The 16,058-nt window shown below is 36.9% G+C and overlaps 3 protein-coding genes across 3 annotated transcripts; all 3 read right to left on the bottom strand.

Moving 5' to 3' along the window:
* Positions 1-1,786, bottom strand: LOC126669349 (pentatricopeptide repeat-containing protein At3g06430, chloroplastic). The gene is made up of 2 exons (XM_050362797.2): positions 1,372-1,786; positions 1-1,285 (listed from the first exon to the last, which is right to left on the bottom strand). The coding sequence occupies exons 1-2, from the start codon at positions 1,759-1,761 to the stop codon at positions 191-193; spliced, it is 1,485 nt and encodes a 494-aa protein (XP_050218754.1). The 5' UTR covers positions 1,762-1,786; the 3' UTR covers positions 1-190.
* A 1,661-nt stretch (positions 1,787-3,447) lies between these two features.
* Positions 3,448-10,067, bottom strand: LOC126669346 (squamosa promoter-binding-like protein 1). Its single transcript, XM_050362793.2, has 10 exons — positions 8,955-10,067; positions 8,351-8,532; positions 6,812-7,452; positions 6,151-6,225; positions 5,961-6,068; positions 5,704-5,821; positions 5,472-5,613; positions 5,133-5,280; positions 4,099-4,713; positions 3,448-4,016 (listed from the first exon to the last, which is right to left on the bottom strand). Exons 1-10 carry the CDS (start codon positions 9,509-9,511, stop codon positions 3,588-3,590), a joined length of 3,015 nt encoding a protein of 1,004 aa, XP_050218750.1. The 5' UTR covers positions 9,512-10,067; the 3' UTR covers positions 3,448-3,587.
* Positions 10,068-10,919: 852 nt separating this feature from the next.
* LOC126669350 (probable receptor-like protein kinase At5g18500) lies at positions 10,920-14,281 on the bottom strand. The gene is made up of 7 exons (XM_050362798.2): positions 13,399-14,281; positions 13,163-13,267; positions 12,796-12,918; positions 12,543-12,713; positions 12,226-12,355; positions 11,592-11,804; positions 10,920-11,400 (listed from the first exon to the last, which is right to left on the bottom strand). Exons 1-7 carry the CDS (start codon positions 14,001-14,003, stop codon positions 11,278-11,280), a joined length of 1,470 nt encoding a protein of 489 aa, XP_050218755.1. The 5' UTR covers positions 14,004-14,281; the 3' UTR covers positions 10,920-11,277.
* Between the last annotated feature and the right edge of the window lie 1,777 nt (positions 14,282-16,058).

The following is a 16,058-nucleotide window of genomic DNA, read 5'->3' on the forward strand; positions in this document are numbered from 1 at the left end:
TAAAAAAAACTTCGAAATTTTATTTAAAGTTCTAAGGGTACTAGGATTGTCACAAAGGTGAAAGGTCTGTTGAAGTAATTTACAAGATACATGCCATCACAGAGTAGGGTAACCAATTGTTAATTCTAGAATTTAAGCACACGAGCAAAATTAAATGTAACAATTAAATTATAATAACCTATGGGCTCTTTTAAAAAGCTACCATCTTCTGTTTCTCCTGCTCTAAATAATAGATCTTGTCATTCATACCTTCCTTCTTGTAAGCTTCCACCATGATAGAGTAAGTTGTTGAATCTGGTTGGCAATGATTATCTTTCATCCGATTCAAAACTCTCTCCATCTCCATTAAATCCTCCGCCTTTGCACACGCGGAGATGATTGCATTATAGAATGTGGTATTCTCAGGTATTTCAAATTTGGCAGCCAACTGCACACTGCTGATCACTTTATGGAAGAGACCTGCATTGGCATATCCGTCGATGAGGCAGCAAAATGTTTTGGTGTCTGCTTTCATGCCCTCTGCTCGCATCTGATCGAATGTGTACTCCATGTGCTTGGCGTCCCCCACCTCCGCAAACACTTCGATAACATTGTTGTAAGTTGAGGTCGTCCAAGGAAACTGAAGTTTGCGCATATACTCCATTACAGATGACATCTTATCATACATCCGTTTCTTCCCATAAGCACCAATCAAAATATTAAAAGTACGAGTCTCTGGTTCAATCCCAAAGTTACGAAACTTCTCATACCATTTCTCCATCAATTCAATCTGACCCCTATTACCAAACACACTGAGAATAATGTTCATGGTCCAAACATCAGGTTTACACTCAGTGCTCTCCAACATCCCGGTAAGCACCCGCTCCATGTGGTCATACATGCTAGCCTTCCCATAACCACTCAACACTATATTTTGAGTAACTGTATTAGGAGTAATCAACCTTTCATCCATCTCTCGATATAAAATCTCAACAAGATCAAATCTCGCAGCATCAACACAAGCCTTGAGCAAGGTGCTGTAAGTGTAAACATCAGGCAAGCAATGAGGAATATTCTTCATCTGGTGAAGAACGGCGAAACCCTCGTCGACAAGATGGCTACGGCAATAAGCAGCAAGCAATGCAGTGTAGAGCTCAGGAGTGGCGGGGATCCCTTGTTCAAGCATTTCGTCGAACAGTTGGTGTGCGCGTTGGGCTTGGCCGGTTCTGCCCAAAAGAATCAGGAGTTTCATGTAAGTTCCTTCTTTAGGGTGATAGAACGGCTGTTCTTTAAGCATCTCAAACACCTAGAAATTAAAAACAGAGCTCGTCAAGTAAAATTCATTTATATTTTATCCATTAAAACAGAGAAATGCGTGGAGAAATTATTAACCTCGAGAGCTTGAAACCACTGCTTCTTGAGAATGCGGTCAGATAATTCTTCAGTGACAGTGTTAACCCAGGCCTTGGCGTTGTTCTTGCGGTCTAATTTCTTCTTGATATTTTTGATGGGAGTTCTTCTGGGTGCTGAAGTTTCGGTAACTCCGGGGAATTCGCCGCGTTTCCAGTGTCTTTTTCTGTCAGGTGGAGCGGCGGCGGCAGCGGAATAAGCTTGGCATCGGAGAAGATAAAGAAGAAGGGAAGAGTGGTGTTTGGGTTTAGGTAGAAAATTGGTGGGTTTGTGGGAAATGCTGCGGTGGTTGTTTTGAGGGAGAGGAGAGGAGAGAAATGAGGAGGAAGATGAAGAGAACGAGAGAGACATTGACGATGATGATGATGCCATTTTTTGAAAATCTAGTTTTTTTCTCGTCTCAGACGGATAATACTAATCATATCTCCATTGTTGGCGAAATATACAATTGGGTTCCTAAACTCTTACATTTTGATCAATTGGATCCTCAAAGTTTAAATTTATATAATTTAACCTTTAAATCTCTTATACATTGTCTATTGTCCATTTTTTTTTTACTTTAGTTTTGTTTCAATAAATTGTTACGTTTTGGAGATTTATTGATTTTTTTTATGTGTTTTGCAATGCGTTTTAATGATTTCCATTAGTGTTGGATGAGTCGATCCTTAACATGATTAAGGCTCTCTAGCGTTTATTTAAGCTTTAGCTTCAAGTTTTTTGACAAATTGATGTTGTGGTCCACTTTTTGAAGGCTAATAATCACCCATGGCACCTCAACTTTAAGGGTACGGGCGCTAAACCCCCTGATGTTTAAAAACGGGCGCTAAACCCCCTGATCTTTGTGGCGGCGCTCACTAAACCCCTTTTGGACGAAATATGACCAAAATACCCCTGGCGCCGTTTTTCCTGGTCAACTGACTTTTTTTCAAAAAAAAAAAATAAATAGTGCTGCCACGTCAGCTGCCACGTCACCAAACTACCCTAAAAAATTAAAACACCTAAAATACCCCTAAAACACCCAACCCAATCAAATCAACCCAATAACATCCAACCAAATCACTTTCACCCGAACCACCACCCCACCGCTCTCCGGCCACCACGTCCGACCACCGCCATGGACGAAACATTTTCCGGCCGGTCTGTTCTTCGTGGAAGAACAGATCCCAGGCCTGTTCTTCCACGAAGAACAGACCTTGGATCTGTTCTTCGTGGAAGAACAGATCCGTCGTTCTTCCACGATGACCGGAAAATTTTCCGGTCATCTCGAAGAAGATGACCGGAAAATTTTCCGGCGGTGGTCGGGTGGCGGGCGGGGTGGTGGTTGGGTCGGTTTTTGGGTTGATAGATTGGTTTATATTAAATTGGGTTGGTTTGATTTTTTTTTTAAAATTAAATTAGGGGTATTTTGGGTTTTTCAAATTTTTAAGATATATTTCTGACGTGTCAGATGATATGACAGTGTCAGATTTTTTTTTTTAAAATGTCAGTTGACTGAAAAAACGGCGCCAGGGGTATTTTGGTCATATTTCGTCCAAAGGGGTTTTGTGAGCGCCGACACAAAGCTTAGGGGGTTTAGCGCCCGTTTTTAAACATCAGGGGGTTTAGCGCCCGTACCCCTAAAGTTGAGGGGTCATGGGTGATTATTAGCCCTTTTTGAAGTACATGTAAAACATGTTTAAAATGAAAGTATTAAGAGTGTAATTAGTATCGGAAATTCTCAACACTTGAATCTTTAAATTATAACGCCCACCTAATTTCATTTTTGGATTCTATTTTTTTGTTCATTTTGATTAAAATTGATATATTGTTTGTTTTTCTTTTTACATATATTGTTAAAGTTAGATTTAATAATATAGTTTAATGATTATCTTAATTATTTTTTATCTTTTAAAAAGAACTACGTATTAAATTTTTAAAGTGTTTTAAAAATTTAAAATTCATTTTTTTTGCCGGAATTAAAATTCATTAAAATTCACGATTTAAGTAATGTTTTACAATATTCCCTTATGAAATGTCTATTTATTTTAGTCTTTCCTCATTTATTATTATGAAAAAAAATTAATTAATATATCATATGATTAAGATACATGCATTGCACATGAATCATGTAAACTAGTATTTGAATACATACATATACACTAACATAAAGTTGATTGATTGCTACTCGTGCCTTATTATTAAACTTTTCTGCGAAAATATCAACTTGACCCATACTTCAACAGCTCCCATCTGAAGGGCTGGAACACATAAAGAACTTGAGGAGAACTCTTAAAGAGCAGAGCCACGCAAACACAGACAGCAGCAATGGCCACCATCGACAGCATTGCCGGTCTGTACACCAGAGACCTTCTATTTCGCCCACATCCCCAATTCCGTTCGCATAGCCTGCATTGCGTCGTCTTCATTTCCAACTTGCTGATTTGCAATGATTTGATCCCATCTCTCTGTTTGGTGTTGCAATCTTGTAGGGTGTTAGGGATATCAAGCACCACTTGCCCGTTTTCTGATTTCTTATTCGTCTTTTTCTGGATCATATGGATGTAAGAATAGTATCCTCTCAGGCATGCATAATCGTTGGGTGTCAAGCCTGTACTGTCGCGAGCTCTACTCCACGCTTCGATTCCCACCTGTAAAAGCCGATACCAATATCAGCAGTGCATAACAAGAGAATATGAAAATTTAATGCGTAATGCAGAGACAAGGAGATACCATTTCAGGATCATCTGTCAAGGCGTCCAACACATTTTCTGATCCGTCTCTGCTGCCTGCAACATGAAGAGGAGTCAACCCGCCAGGCCCAACCGCATCAGGTTTAAAAATGTGTCGCTTTTGTTCTGGTCCTGCTACATCCTGTTTTATATGTGGTATGTATCTTAATAGCAACTCAACCATAGATCTGCAATTTCTCTGTACTGCTCGATGAAGCAGACACATATCTAGCAATGCAAGCTCGATTGATGTATAGTCTCCTGCATCTACATTTCCATCAAACAGAATGGCTAGGAGTTTCTTCACAACGGCACACCAATCGTGATCCATGGAGAATTCTATAAGCCACGTGTATCGTTTGAGAGGGAAAAGGTTTAAGTTGTGATCCATGTGACTCGGTTTAGATTTCAAGCCAGTTCTATGTAGAAGCCAGCCCATTTCATGTACAAAATCCAATGCTCGATTCTTAGCTTCTATTCTCTCAGCATTTTCGTGTCTATCATCAGCAGTTTCAGGTACCTCAATTGCTTCCTCCAGCATACAGATCTCTAAACATACTTCTTTCTCTGCAACTATAAATGGAAAGAAGCTGCTGTTGAAACCATGGTCTTCAACCTGACACAAACCAATAACAAAATTCTTAATATAAACACAAAGACACACTCGTGAATGATCAAAAGCGATGTACATTTATGTCTCTTGTTCTATTTAGATATTTAGGCCTCTTTTATGGCAAATACAGGGATAGTATGTTGAAAATTAAATTTAGTATTTGATTTAGAACAGTCTGTTGAATAACTTTTTGTATTTTATGTGATAGATTACAGAAAAAAATTGTAATTATCACCATGATTAAGCTTTTAACCCTTTACAAAAAATATTTAGGAACCTGGAATTGCAAGCTGAAACAACTACACAAAAACATTAAATTTAGCATGTGAATAAGGCAACAAGTTAAATGATAACAGGAAAAACTTTTATACAGAACCACCCATCAGTTCACTCATGGGAAACAAAATGATGCAAAATCACACCTCAATGAAGCCTCTCCCGGTTATGTTTGGTATAGAGCACAAAAAGCTCAAGCATTGAAGCCTGTGTTCATTGGTTGTATCAGCACCATCCACCAAGTCATGAGAAGTTTCCTGCACCAGATATTTCCCTTCTAGTGCACATAGTAACCTGCAACCAAAGGTGTTTGTGTTATTTTATTTGCATAGCAACGTCATAGTTTAAAGAATTTCTGTTAAGAAACTCGAGTCTAGTTTTTCCTCATTTTCAGATAGAAAAAAAAATGCTTCTAAGATAAACAAGAAAAAGTCCTTTTTTTTAGAAAGTTAAGAAATAGAAGTGCACAAAGAAGATTACAACACCTGGTGGTAGGCCGTGAAATATTGAAACCCTGGACTACAAAGCGAGTTCTCTCGGATAAAGTCACTGCAACAGGTTTGATGCTTAAAATCCTGCAGTTTTTATTGCTCTTTAGAGGCAAGGGTGTGTTTAAAACAACTTGACCTGCACACAAATGCAGCAAATAAAATTGTTTCTCTTCCATCTCAAATGTCACACACCATAAACACAAGGACTGAGAGAGGAGGAACAAACCATTATAAATAAAGGATACGCAATTCCGGACTCTAGCATAAATCCATCCAGTTCTCCAAAAAGAGTCAGCAGATGCATCAAGAAGCTTACTCAAACTATCTCCCAGATCATGGCATATCTATATGTGAAAACCATTACTTAGAAAAATAATAACTCCTAGGTCATGATTTAGCAATTAGTAAACTAGTATCGGCACAAAACATCTGCAAAGAGAAAGAAAACTAGAGATTTCTTCTGGTAGTAGCATGGAAGCATACCTCGTCCCACTGAGGCTTTCCCAATCGAAGATAGATTGTTAGTATGATACACCCGGGCCTTATATAGCTCTCTATGTCATTGGGACTATGTGATAACCAATCAAGTATCTGGCACAAGACACAAAAGTAAAACATATGAGAGAAAGACTATAGGTAGAATTTAGCATCTAAATAGTAGTCCAGAAAATACCTGAGTGCGCAAGGTAATAGGAAAATCATTTGGGTCTTTCCCAAAGAGTTTAAAAACGATTTTGTCTGTGCGACTCTGACAATAAGAAAGAGAAATCAAATGAGTAAATTCTTTCAAAGCCTATGTAACAACAACAGCAGCAAGCTTCACCAGTCATTGATATTTCTGTGTCAAACACCTGTTTCCTGTATAACCCGGTGCATCCACTTAGACATTTAGACAGGAAACTTAAAAAAAAAAGACAGCTATTTTAAATTTTTTATACTTCACTAACAATGATAGTATGAAGTAGAAACTTCCAAAGATAGTTTAGCAAATTCAGATTCATAGAAGTCCCTGACAATTTCTAAATGGCTTTAGTTAAGTTGGCAGAAAAAGAAAATAATGGACAAAAGAAAGCAGAATTTTGGCTATTTATTGTACTATGTTTACTTCCGTATTTGTTTCATGTAATCAAGAAAAACTCGAGATGCATATATAAAAGGGATCAAAAACAGTAGAAACATGAGCCCGTCAATGTAATTATGTAATTAAACCACCACAAAAGAGGAACTGTGTATGCGTCAGGAACACGCAATCACTGCAAGGTTCAAGCAAGACAACAAAAAGATCCAGAAAGTTTATATGCCAAAGATGTGAATTATCATAACAGGAAACATACCTGAGCATCTCCACTGGAACTAGATGGTGACTGGGAAGAAGTTGAATCCGAGTTTCCGCTCATCTGTGGTGAACTTTTCTTGTGAAAGCCCGACTGCATCCATAAAGGGCAACTGATAGACCCTGTCCCAGGAATTATTGGGGAAAGAGAAAAATGTAGGTTCTCAGCGGCATCTTGTGTACCGTCATATGCATTATTCAAGTCAATATTGGTGCACTTTATCCTTTGAATGGCAGCCTCTGATTCATTTATTTTGGCTAGAAGGTTGCATTTTGATGGTTTCAATGCTGTAGACTGTGAACCGGATGGAGTTTGCAGTATTGCATCCTGGGCATTTTCCTGTGCCGAATTAGCAATAGGTACGGCCCCATTTTGGTCCAAAGGCCTCATAGTGTCTACAGAACCAGCACAGGCATCTTTTCTAATAGCTGATGTAGAAGGCTCAGAAAATTTACAAACGCTTGAAATCGTGTCTGGCCCCTTTTTAAGAGTCCCAGCAGTTGTCCCAGCATTTACCAAAGCTTGAGACCCTTGCAGTAAATCAGATATGCTCCCTCCACTAGATGTACCAGCAATATTGGCCAGATTCCTTAATAGATGAGAAAGCAGATCCTGGTCCTTTTCTTGATCGGAGCTGTTTGCTGCAATTCATAAAAGAAACGATCTGTGGAATCAGAAGATAAGTGACTTCAACAATTATGACGACAATACGAAGAAATGGAAAACCTTGTATAGAATTTAAACGACTAAACTAAAGTGTAATTTAATCACACAGTGCCAAATGTAATCACTCTTATGGTTTCAAGATCGAAATCCCATAATTGTATAGTGAAAAGATAACTCGAAGACCGAGAATTTCTCCATTGACCAACAAGAAATACAAGAGATATATAAACAGTAACATGCAAAATATGCGGTCAACTTTCCTGGGACATCATTCCCCCCTTCCTCATATCAACATGGCCAGGTGGCAAGAGAGCAGATAACTCCCTATTTCTTCTAAAGCAAACAACCAAAAGAAGCAAAATAACTCCCCAATACATACACAAACACATTGATCAACAGTTCCCCTAAGATTCAGCACACCAACATCCAAACAAAATTTACTTGACTAAAAGGTAGATACATCACTGTAAATTACATCCTCAAACCACTGTATAATGGCCATGATTGATCATGCAGCATTTGTTAAAAAATAAATAAAACAAATGTACTATGCTACCTTTTCATTTTTATTATGGAGATGAAAAAGTTGATTATTTACATTTTATCGCTTGCAAAGCAAAAAAAGCTGTTAGCTGTCCAAGGACCTACGGCATCATGCTGTTTTGCCAATAGACATGTCCATCAATCAAATAGTGAACCAAAAAGATCATGACAAACTAATTTCTTATATAATAAAATTTAATTTCAAGAAGAAAAGCACAAAGAATTAATACCAATTACTTGTTCGAAGTCCTATCTAAGGAAATGGCTACTTCAAGTTCATTATCTTAGTAAAACAGCCAAGTAAATAAACTTTGAAAGAGGTGTACTTACTATGCAAATTGGAAAGGATCCTTAGAAGACTTATCAACAGATAGCTACTACCCTTTTCATCATTTAAGGAACCTCCATTTGCTAAATTTTCAGGATGTGTCTTCCTCCTCCTTTTGTTGTGGCCAGCCAAACGCCTACGACAGCTTCTTTTCCCTTCATCAAACTCTTGAAGAAGATGAAACCTGCTCATATGTATAAAATTGTTGCATCTAACTTGGAGAAGAAAGGCACACTCTTTTAACATAACATACTCATACACCAAAGGGCAGCTACTATTAAGCATCAAAAACAAATCAAGACCAACAAATCGAGACATCATTCTTTGAAGAAAATGAATTAATAGCCCATAAGCATAAAGTATGTGCACCTGACTGGAGGACATACTTATAACCCCCAAAGGGAATCTAGCAATAACAGTGCATACGTCCCAAAGGGAAACTACTAGTAATAACAAATCGAGACTATTTACGGGCATTATAATGTACAATTTGTTTGCCTTCTAACATGTTTGTAACTAACTATACTAATTTGATTCCAGATCAACAGGATTCTAAAAGGTTTACTGGGAAAAAAAAAAGGGTAATTATATGCTTTATCAACTGACCTACTACATTGCTGGCAAAACCGCTGCATAGCCTTCCCCACCAACACTCGACTCGCCTTGGAATGCGTGTCACAAACCTTATGCCGTCGGTGATAATCCTTGGCATTACTGAGATCAGCCCTACAATCCTCCACCTGACAAACAGCAGGAGTTGAACCATTCCCAATAAACTTTGTCTTCTTCCCACATTTGACATCTTCATCCATAATTGGATAAGCTTGACCACCAAGCTTCAATTTAAGGGACCCAGCCTGGTCAGAAGGCAACTCTTCATCTTCAACAATCACAGCCCTCCTCCTCTTTTCCAATTCTCTCTTCCCTTTCTCATCTCCTAGTAAATTATTATCCTTGGCAGAAGGAAATTCAGGTCCAATAGGAAACAACTGTCTACTCCTACAATCTGATGGTACAGAATTCAATGGAGTAGCAATAAAAAGATCCCCATCCCATTTCCAGTCATTCAAATCCCATTCCAAACTCTTTTTCCCAGCTGCCTTCATATCTGACACCACTGACTCATACAAATGATGAGACTTTTCTCTTATTTTAGCATTCATATGTATCAAATAACCAAACCCCGGAAAATTTACATTAGAAGCTGGAGATAAAATAAAACCAACAACACAATTCAACTAAATAAACAGTAGAGAATTCCAATTTGAAGACTTCAACTTAAATTCCCAGTAAAACCGAATCTCAAAAACACTCTCAGAACATAAAAGATAATCCATGGATCTAACCAAGAGATGCCCACAAGAGAACAACCCCTGAATTACCTTCTTAACACCTCAAAATCAACGAAAAATGCGAACTTTACAGTTCAAGAAACATCACCAAACCAGACAGAGATGACAACTTACAAGTGCAAAACATATATAGCATGAAATTAGAAAGAAAAAAAAAGTGGAGAAATTAGAGAGGGTGAGTTTAGTCCTGAAGATTGCGTATGGGGGCAAGAATTTAAAGAGGAGATTAGGGAAAAGTTAGGAAACAGAGAGTAATGTGATGTGTGAAATGAATGCATTGTTTGTTTGTTTTTTGTCTTTTAAAAATGTTAAAATGAGTTAACACTTTTTTTACTAATTTTTTTGACTTTCATCAGGGGAGGGAATCTAGTAAACCCCCACACCCGTGTCTGTTGCTCTCACTGTAACAATCCCACCATTTTTGGTCTTTTGTTTAGTTATGTGTCAAGAATCTATTCGTTCTCTTCTGTCTCTTTTCTCTTACTGGTTCCCATGCATGTTCAAGATATGCCAGATACATGAGATTTTTTGAACGGGTCCGATCTATAAAACGGCTATTTATATGAGTACAGTTTGAATATGCGACCCGACTCAAATTAAGAGAACGCTTTAAGAATTCACCTCCGCCCGGCTTTTTTTACAGTTCACAGCGCAAAAAGCCCACAGAATAGTGATGTGTACTAAGTTATCTTAATCTTCAACCAATTCAATCAGAGAGCGTCGGATGGGATAGGGATCAGTACAATGCGATTAAGACAACTCGATTAGACATGTCTTCTGATTAGTAATTAAGTTCGTGTTAAGTGGGTCCTTTTGATTTTCTGTTACTATGATGGACTATGTAATACTAAATCACAAAGTTTTGAAATTTGGGTAAAGTATTTCAGTTTCAACTAATGCAGAAAGAAACATGGAATTTCAGGAAGAAGGTGGTTGTAGTATACGGTAAAAAGAGTCTTTTTAGTGAATTTCATCTGAAAATTGGGAGCTTTTGTTAGAGCAGATATTGTGTCTCGAGATCAAATAAATCATTTCTAATTTTTTTAGTCAATTAGATCGAAAAACTTGTGTTATAGTCAAATAAGTCAGCGTTTGAGCATGCAGACCGGGGGTTATTTGACCCCGAGATATGAGTTTTGGAATTTAAAAATTAAAGGTGACTTATTTGATTCCAAAACACAAATTCAAAAGCCCGGTCGACCCTTTGCTCAATAAAATATGAACGCAGAAATCATCTTTACCAATTATGCATCTCTACAACCCGAAAAAATAAGGAACAAATAAACATATACATGTATAACAAAATCACCAAGATCTGTACACACCGCTCCTGGTTAGGGTGTCCTTTTGACAAGCCAACTTTCAGACACAAACCAATAATCTTCTCTACCTACAAGTAAAGTAATCACTATTGCATGTAAATAGATATATATTGTTCAGGATATAATCCTCCCTCAGCTCAGCTGCAGCTTTAGAACACCGGAGCCGTCGACTCTTTGGATGGTCAAATAAATTGTGTGTTTCAATTTGCTTTTGTGCAGATTCTAAGATATTAAAAATGATTCACATCCACATGTCTATGCCTGTTGGCTGCTTCTTCCACCTGTCCGAATGTCGCTCTTTTCAGTGTCAGAATTCTCCCTCAGAGGCTCTGTCTCGGTCTCTGTTATGGAGGCCCGACTCCGTCGTCGTCTTCGATCCTGAAGCCAGTTTAAGGTAACATTATTAACACATCATCAGTTTCAACTTCTATTTTACTAACAATTATGTAGAATATCCACATTGGACAAGACTTCAAAATACCCAAGTAATAAAAGCTGCTTCATTTACTTCTCTATAAGTAAAAATAAACTTGAATTTGGTTTGACTAAAGTGGATCTCAGAATCAAACCTCTCTGGGTATGGGATATTCCTCTGATTCAAGCATTCGAACTACTTGACTCATCTTTGGTCTTTTTCCGCCATCTGGATCAACGCATCTTAAAGCAGTTAGAAGAGCTCGCTTAAGGGCACTTGTTGATGGTCTTGTCTCAATCACTGGGTCTACAACGTCTTCTGATTGCCTTCTTGCAACCATCATCTTCAACCACTCTACCAGATTAACCTGAAAGATCCGCTCAATAGTATCATTTCAAGAAATCAAACAAACTCTGCAGCTGTTGTACACGTTTCGTGTACATAAATAAGCTGCAGAACAAACTGCTGCAATTTCCCCACACTGCAAAGGATGCTTTGGCTTACAAATGCATTGAAAGTAAAATCTAAAAGTCATAACACTTAGTCGAGCAAAGCTGATAGATAAGCTGCAGCTCATACTACTGGAAGATTAAGGAAATGGAATTTCCTGACACTATAGAGCATCCTTTGGCTAACAGTGCAATACAAAATTTGCAACACTTAGACGAGCAAAGCTGATATGAAGTCCAAAAGTTCAATATGTCAAACATGTAAACTGCTGCTCAAAAGAAGAGTTGGTCTATATGGGGATTTTTATTGCTTAACAGCAAGAAGGTTTAATAAAATACCTCATTCTCAGGACGAGAATAGTCCACTGGATCTCTTCCGGTGATTGCTTCTAATAACACGACTCCGAAGCTGTAAACATCACTTTTCTCATTCAAAAGACCAGAATTCGCATATTCTGGGGCAACATATCTGAATTATGTGTAAGAGAAAAATCATTAGCATATAAAAGACTACATGTAGGTAACTAGAAAACAAAGTTAATTGTCAATAGTGGCTGACTCGTTCAGTTATGTAACCAACTTTAGATATGACAGCAGACATAAAAGGAACAACACAGAGGTGCACAATTAAAAACTCGTGGAGAAAAAGTACTTACCCAAATGTACCCATGACTCTAGTCGTAATATGACTTTTTCCAGCACCCAACAATTTGGCCAGACCAAAATCAGATATCTTGGCTTCAAAATTATCGTTGATTAATATGTTGCTTGATTTTACGTCACGGTGCACCACCTTTGGTTCAATGGCTTCATGCAAATAAGCCAGCCTGGAGCACATAATCACCTATGAGAATGGATGCAAAGCAGCAACCTCAATTGTAAACCATTCAGCTAATTTAGATGACTTACGCCTTAGCAGTGCCGAGTAAAATGTTCATGCGAGCCTCCCAACTTAAATGACCATGTTGGCGCATGCCCCCATGGAGCCATTGCTCTAAATTGCCATTATTGACATACTCGTATACCAACATCCTGAAATTTATAGCAGAAGGAAAACATATGAGCAAATGCAAAGCATAAAAGCATGGCGCGCACAGAAATTTCTTCCAGCCTGATTTCTTAAACTATGTATCATTATAATAGACACTTCATAGGAACTTTAACGGTTAGATGCATGTCCTTGTAAGGGTTTACGCACAAGGAGATCATTGGCAGATTAAAAACCCATGATAAATAATATGATAAAACAATAACAAACAACAAAATGAAATCAGACCTTTGGGTTCCTTCAATGCAATACCCCAAAAGTCGAACGAGGTTCTTATGCCTGACATGACCGATGGCCTCCACTTCAACTCTAACATCCTTATCAGCTTGTCCTCTGCAAAAACACAATACAAGAAAGAAACTTTCTGATAAAACATTTTGTCATGCGCAAATGGTATATAATCAGAAGTCTATTACATTAAGATACTCTACAGCTTCAAGATAAACTTTAATACTACAACTTACGGATTATTCAAGAGCTTCTTAACAGCTACAGGAGTACCATTAATCAAATGACCCTGATACACAACTCCATATCCACCATCTCCAATAATATTATCCTTGGAAAACTGATTAGTTGCAACTTGCAGATCCCTAAGGGTAAACCAATGACCCCAACCCAAATGCGAAAACTCGGGCAGGCCAGAGAGCGGCGAAGGAGGACTCAAGGGATGCGAAGAAGGTCTGTAATCAGAACCTATCCGTTTAGCTCCCTCTTCGCCTAATTGAAACCCGACGCCATCCTTGTCAACGAAAGAACCCGAGTGGCCGCTATCATCCCCATTTCCTAACAGAATCAACCCTTTCTCCGATTCTTTATCGCTAAACTTATCATGAACGCCTCCATTAGCTGAATTATGATCAACACCAATCTCTTTAATTTCCTCAGAAAGACGGGGTCTTTGAGTTACAGGAAGTGTACTGTCTCTCCTAGTTTTCTTTCTGAAAGAGATCCATAACGAAACCACCATGATCACTACACAAACTAAACATAAACAAATAACAATTATCACCCACAACTGTACACCACCGTATGGTTTAGTTAGACTTTTCTTAAGCTGGGATTCCATTGTCGTAAGCAATTCAGAGTTTTATGAATTCATATGAAAATGATGAGCGCCGACAGTCAGCAAAAATGTAAAACAGAAGACAAAGCAGAGAGTGAAGCAGAGGTTTATCCTAGGCAGAGTAAGCCAGCTGATGAAAGCCACATTGTAAGTAAAGTTGTAGGGTTTGGATTTCTGGGTTGTGAAAAATGGGGAAGAAGAGGTGGAGTTGTCAGTGGTTGGTGAAAAGCAAAGACATGCTTTACATTACATAAACCTGCTAGGCGCTAGCTATTATTATTAGCATTTTTTTCTATTTATTGAAACTGAAGCATCATCAACTGCTGTTTACAAGCTTTCCTTGTTACTTCTTCTTCTTACTTTTTTTATTAATTTTAAATCCTAATCAAATAAAGGTATCAAATAATCAAATTTTTGTTGTTTAGTAAAAAGGATATGGATTATAGGTGGTTTTGCTACTGAATTTTAGGTGATTTTGCGCTTACAGTCCCTCAATTTTATTATCTTTCTTACTACAATGTTTTTCTTTTATTTATAACAATAAACTTTAAAGTATATTAATATCACAAACGATGTGGCACTAATGTAGTGACGTGTGATTTTAATAGATAACTTGATGTTATATAATGTAAAATTTAATTTTATTATTTGTATAGACGTGAAGTTCATTGCCACCTCATTTAAAATTGATTGAAATTGAATCAAATTAACTAATGGCTGAAATTTATAGTGTGATGAAAATATGATTTTAATGTTTTAAGTTAAATAAAATGGATTATTGCTGAAGAGAAAATAAAGTTGTGTGACCATTAGTGCAAATTATTGTAAACCTTTTATTGTGTTCCCACACCTTTATTTTAGGTTGGATTAAAATATTGACTAATGAAATGGGATAAATTAACATTTTAAGAAATTATAATTATGTATCACCTTGTGTAAAATAGTTAATTTAAATTAAATAAAAAGATTCTAAATATTATTTCAAAATTCTAAATTATAATAAGATAAGAAAATGTTATACAAATATTTAAAGGGATAATCTATGATACTAGTGAAGAAAATAAATAGAGTGTGCCTTAAGTTTTTACAAACAAAAATTCAAAATTTAATATAAATGTTTGAGATTTTTTATTTATATACATATAAATTTAGATAAATGCAATAATAAAATAGTTTTTCTCCATCGACCAAATTGATGGGTTGACCATTGAGCCTCCAAAATCTATACTTCATAATAAGAACATTCTTTTCAAATACTATAAAGTTTAAATCTTTGCAACTCTTATTTGCATTATATCTGACCCCAATCCAAATAAACATTAAAATGTTTATTTGATCCATAATAGCATTTTAATGTTTATTTGATCCATTCAAATTACCGTATTTAATGTTTAGGTTGAGGAAAAGGGTTTTACGCAATGCTTTTGACTTTCCCCAAACACACGTCATCGAAGCATATCACAATGTTTCCAATTTTCTAATAAAATAGATTTAATCGGAGATTTTATATATTTGGTACATAAATGAGGTGTTCCCCCCGTATGGGTTTGGTTTAATGATTTAAGTCTCACCCATCTGGACACTAAAAGTCGTGGGTTCAAATTCCGGCTACGTCCTTTTTTAATATAGAGTGGTTGAGGTTGGGTTGCTGGCCATTATAGCCCGAATTTACCAGATATGTGGGCTTGCGGGCGGTCCACATCTCGGGATTTGACAATAATATTAAATTTCAGCTCAGTAGAGTGAGTCCTCGTCACCAAAATGAGGTGTTCAAAATGTGCAAAATTTGTTCACATTCATATGAACTTTAAATTCTTTAAAAAAAAATATGAGCTTTAAATGAGGTCGCTATTTTTTTTATAATAGTGTAACACATTTATATGAGCTTTAAATGTACGAAAGGAGAAAAGGTTATTATTTTTATTTGTAAATTTATCTTTTAATAATTTCATTGTAATTTTATTTAAATTTTATTTAATCTATTTAATTATGTCTATCTTTCGTCTCACTGCAATATACATTTGCATTCTTTTATTTATTTTGAGCTTTTATATTTTT

Source organism: Mercurialis annua, linkage group LG2 (genome assembly GCF_937616625.2).
Source record: "Mercurialis annua linkage group LG2, ddMerAnnu1.2, whole genome shotgun sequence".
Classification (NCBI taxonomy): domain Eukaryota; kingdom Viridiplantae; phylum Streptophyta; class Magnoliopsida; order Malpighiales; family Euphorbiaceae; genus Mercurialis; species Mercurialis annua.

What these genes read in the sequence shown, in the direction of transcription:
- LOC126669350 (XM_050362798.2), bottom strand. Translation starts at nt 14,003, where the DNA reads ATGGAATCCCAGCTTAAGAAAAGTCTAACTAAACCATACGGTGGTGTA. An exon ending in TTACTCGGCACTGCTAAGGC is followed by an intron (nt 12,714 to 12,795) that starts GTAAGTCATCTA and finishes TATGTGCTCCAG; the next exon opens with GCTGGCTTATTTGCATGAAG. An exon ending in AATATCCCATACCCAGAGAG is followed by an intron (nt 11,401 to 11,591) that starts GTTTGATTCTGA and finishes AACTGGCTTCAG; the next exon opens with GATCGAAGACGACGACGGAG.
- LOC126669349 (XM_050362797.2), bottom strand. Translation starts at nt 1,761, where the DNA reads ATGGCATCATCATCATCGTCAATGTCTCTCTCGTTCTCTTCATCTTCC. An exon ending in AGTGGTTTCAAGCTCTCGAG is followed by an intron (nt 1,286 to 1,371) that starts GTTAATAATTTC and finishes TTTAATTTCTAG; the next exon opens with GTGTTTGAGATGCTTAAAGA.
- LOC126669346 (XM_050362793.2), bottom strand. Translation starts at nt 9,511, where the DNA reads ATGAATGCTAAAATAAGAGAAAAGTCTCATCATTTGTATGAGTCAGTG. An exon ending in GATCCTTTCCAATTTGCATA is followed by an intron (nt 7,453 to 8,350) that starts GTAAGTACACCT and finishes TATGAATTGCAG; the next exon opens with CAAACAGCTCCGATCAAGAA. An exon ending in CTATTACCTTGCGCACTCAG is followed by an intron (nt 6,069 to 6,150) that starts GTATTTTCTGGA and finishes GTCTTGTGCCAG; the next exon opens with ATACTTGATTGGTTATCACA.